Genomic DNA, 3,750 nt, shown 5'->3' on the forward strand with positions numbered 1-3,750 from the left:
TCCAGGTGTTGGATGACGTTTTTCAAACTTTTATTTTTGTCTTTTTCCTTCTCGTATTTCTTCTTCCACTCCTCTGCCGTCAGCTCCAGGTTCACCGACACCGTGTTCTTAATGGTCTTGGCCCTGCCCAACAAAACCCGGCTCAGCTGGGCTGGGATTAACTTGGGAGCATGGCCAGGGGTGGGGATTTCAACATGATGGGAAGGGAAATTAATGGGGAAATATCCTGGGGAAGTCAGGGATTGCTGGAGAAATTGGGGATTCCTGGGAAATTGGGGATTCCTGGGAAATCGGTGATTCCTGGAAAATTGGGGATTCCTGGGGAAATAGGGGATTCCTGAGAAATCGGTAATTCCTGGGGAAATTTGGGGTTTTTGGGGAATTTGGGATTCCTGGGAAATTGGGGATTCCTGGGGAAAATCGGGATTCTTGGGGAATCCTGAGCCCAGGGATGGATCCTGACCCCAGTGGGATTGAACCCAATCCCGATGGGATCAAACCCGACCCAAATGGGATTGAGCCCCATCCCAGTGGGACCCAGCCCCATCCCAATGGGATCTGGCCCAATTTTGGGACCCAGACTGATCCCTTTGGGACCTAGCCCCATCCTGGTGGCACTGAGCCCAATCCCAGTGGAATTAAACCTGATCCAAATGCGACTCAGCCAATCCCAGTGGGACCCAGCCGGACCCCAGTGGGATCCAGCCTAATCCTGGTGGGGCTGAGCTCCATCCCAATGGACCCAGCCCGATTTTGGGACTCAACCCAATCCCAGGGGGACTGAGCCAAATCCCGGTGGGACCCAGACCAATTTTGGGACCCAGCCCCATCCCTTTGGGACCCTGTGGAATTTTGGAACCCAGCCCAATCCCTTTAGGACCCAGCCTGATTTTGAGACCAAGTCCCATCCCTTTGGGACCCAGCCCGATCCGAATGGGACCCAGCCCAATTTTGGGACCCAGCCTGAACCCGGTGGGACCCAGCCCAATTTTGGGACTCAGCCCCATCCCTTTGGAACCCAGATGGATTTTGGGACCCAACCCAATTTTGGGACCCAGTCCAATCCCTTTGGGACCCAATCTGATTTTGAGACTCAGCCCCATCCCTTTGGGACCCTGTGGGATTTCAGGACTCAGCCCCGTCCCTTTGGGACCCTGTGGGATTTCAGGACTCAGCCCCATCCCTTTGGGACCCTGTGGGATTTCAGGACTCACCGCTGCCCAAACATCAGCGTGGATTTGGTCTCGGCCTCGTTGAACACGGAGGGCGAGCAGCAGATGACGATGGTGGTCCTGCAGTTGCCCCCCAGGGAATCCTGGAGGATCCGGGTCATTTTGCTGTCTCGGTAGGGAACGTGGGTTTTCTAAGCCAAATACAAGGAAAAGACAAAAAAAAAAATTCATTTTAAATTTGAGAGAGAACGTCAGCTCGCAGTGAGAGCGGGAATGGATGTGAAGGGCACAATTCTGAGGAGGAATTGCTCAGCAACATCACTGAGGATCAATTCCTCACCCTGGGCAGAGCAGACACRAAGTGTYCCCAGTGTGGGGCTGCTCAGCCCCTATTTCCTGCCCCCAGAACGGAGCTGTCAGATCCCCTTTCCCCTGAACAGCCCAGGAACAGCAATAAAAACCCCAAAACCCGCTCCTCACCCCAAAACCCGCTCCTCACCCCAAAACCTGCTCCTCACCCCAAAACCAGCCCTACTCACGGTTCCCTCGGCCAGCGCTGAGATGACGTTGCCCAGGGCTGACAGGGATTTGTTGATGTTTTTGGCTTCATCCAGAACGGCCCCCTCGGCTCCGGTTTTGCTGACCTGGGACAGAGAGGGACAGAGAGGGACAGAGAGGGATAGTTGGGATCGGCCGGGGCCACGTGGAGCCACAGCCCTGAGAGGGGCCCTAAAGATCATCCTGGGAGAAAAAACCATCTTGGGGGGATAAAACCTTCCTGGGGTAACAAAACCCTCCTGGGGGAGAATCCTAAAGATAATCCTGGGGGGAAAAAGCCCTCCTGGGGGAGCAAAACCCTCCTGGGGGAGAAAAACCCTCCAGGGGGAGAATCCTAAAGATAATCCTGGGGGAAAAACCCTTCTGGGGGAGAAAAACCCTTCTGGGGGAACAAAACCCGCCTGGGAGGGACAAACCCTCCTGGAGGAGAATCCGAAAGATAATCCTGGGGGAGAAAAACCCTCCTGAGGGAGAATCCTAAAGATAATCTTGGGGGAAATAATCATCCTGGAGAGGAAAAACCCACCTGGGGGAAAAAAATCCTTCTGGTGGAGAATCCTAAAGATAATCCTGGGGGAAAAAACCCTCCTCGGGGAGCAAAACCCTCCTGGGGGAGAAAAATCCTCCGGGGGAGAATCCTAAAGATAACCCTGGGGGAAAAAACCCTCATGGGGGTGAAAAAAACGCTTCTGGGGGAACAAAAACTTCCTGGGGAGAATCCTAAAGATAATCCTGGGGGGAAAAACACTCCTGAGGGCAAAAGCCCTCCTAAGGGGAAAAGCCCTCCTTGAGGAACACCCTAAAAATAATCCTGGAGGAGCAAAACCCTTCTGAAGGAGCATCCCAAAGATAATTCTGGGGGAAAAAAACCGTCCTGGAGGAACATCCTAAAGATAATCCTGGGGCAGCAAAACCCTCCTGGAGGAGCAAAATCCTGGAGAAGAACTCTAAAGATGCCCCTGGAGGAACAAAACCTTCCTGGAGGAAAATCCTAAAGATAATCCTGGGGGAACATCCTAAAGATAATCCTGGAAGAACAAAACCCTCCTGGAGGAACGTCCTAAAGAGGGGTGAGCAAAACCCTTCTGAGTGAGCAAAACCTTCCTGGGGGAGAATCCTAAAGACACACCTGGAAGAACAAAACCTTCCTGGAGGAGCATCCTAAAGATAATCCCGGGGGAACAAAATCCTCCTGAGGGGGAAAATCCCTCCTGGGGGAGAATCCTAAAGATAATCCTGGAGGAACAAAATCCTCTTGGAGGAGAATCCTAAAGATAATCGTGGGGGAGCAAAACCCTCCTGAAGGAAAATCCTAACATAATCCTAGGGGAGCAAAACTTTCCTAGAGGAACAAAACCCTTCTGGTGGAGTATCCTAAAGGTAATGTTGGGGGAACATGCTCAAGATAATCTTGGAAGAGCAAAACCTTCCTGGAGCAGAATCCTAAAATAATCCTGGAGGAACAAAACCCTCCTGGGGGAGCATCTCAAAGATAATCCTGGAGAAGCAAAACCCTCTTGGAGGAGCAAAACTCTCTGGGGGAACATCCTAAAGATAATCCTGGACGAACAAAACCCTCCTGGAAGCGCAAAATGCCCCCGAGACCCAGCCCCATCCTCGGGGTGGATCCCAGTGGGATCAGAGCAGGAAAAAGGGGATTTGACCTTCTCGCTGCCCGCCAGGTCCACCAGGTAGAGTTTCCCGCTGAGTTTCTKCTCGGTCTCCACGTTCTCCTGTTTGATGTTGATGAGGAAGATGCTGTGGCTCCTGGAGCTGTGTTCGTTCATGTCTGCAACAACACAGCACAACTTTGCATTCTGCTTTTCATCGTTTGTTTCAATCCCTTTTGTTAAAAAACCTTTAAACACCAGCAGGGAATTCCCTCCCACCCCAAAACCCAAAATTGTCCCGTGGCCACCAAATCCCAAAATCCCAAAGATTTGGCAGCTCTGGGTGGAGCTCTGAGAGGGGAGCTGACACTGAGTGAAAGTTTTCACCCCAACCACAATATTGAAATACA

General features: G+C 52.0%; 1 protein-coding gene across 1 annotated transcript in view; it reads right to left on the reverse strand.

Annotated features, from left to right (window-relative positions):
• Positions 1-3,517, reverse strand: part of LOC130588100 (kinesin heavy chain-like) — a gene marked incomplete at its 3' end in the record, with an annotated part of 5,559 nt that extends 2,042 nt beyond the window's left edge. Inside the window, exons 1-4 of the mRNA XM_057389059.1 lie at positions 3,395-3,517; positions 1,712-1,816; positions 1,215-1,363; positions 29-123 (exon numbers count right to left, since the gene is read on the reverse strand). Coding sequence (XP_057245042.1) covers positions 29-123; positions 1,215-1,363; positions 1,712-1,816; positions 3,395-3,517 — 472 coding nt within the window. The remainder of the gene's footprint in view (positions 1-28; positions 124-1,214; positions 1,364-1,711; positions 1,817-3,394) is intronic.
• Between the last annotated feature and the right edge of the window lie 233 nt (positions 3,518-3,750).

Source organism: Malurus melanocephalus, unplaced genomic scaffold (assembly GCF_030028575.1).
Source record: "Malurus melanocephalus ecotype Western Australia unplaced genomic scaffold, MMel_1.1 scaffold_3344, whole genome shotgun sequence".
Lineage (NCBI taxonomy): Eukaryota > Metazoa > Chordata > Aves > Passeriformes > Maluridae > Malurus > Malurus melanocephalus.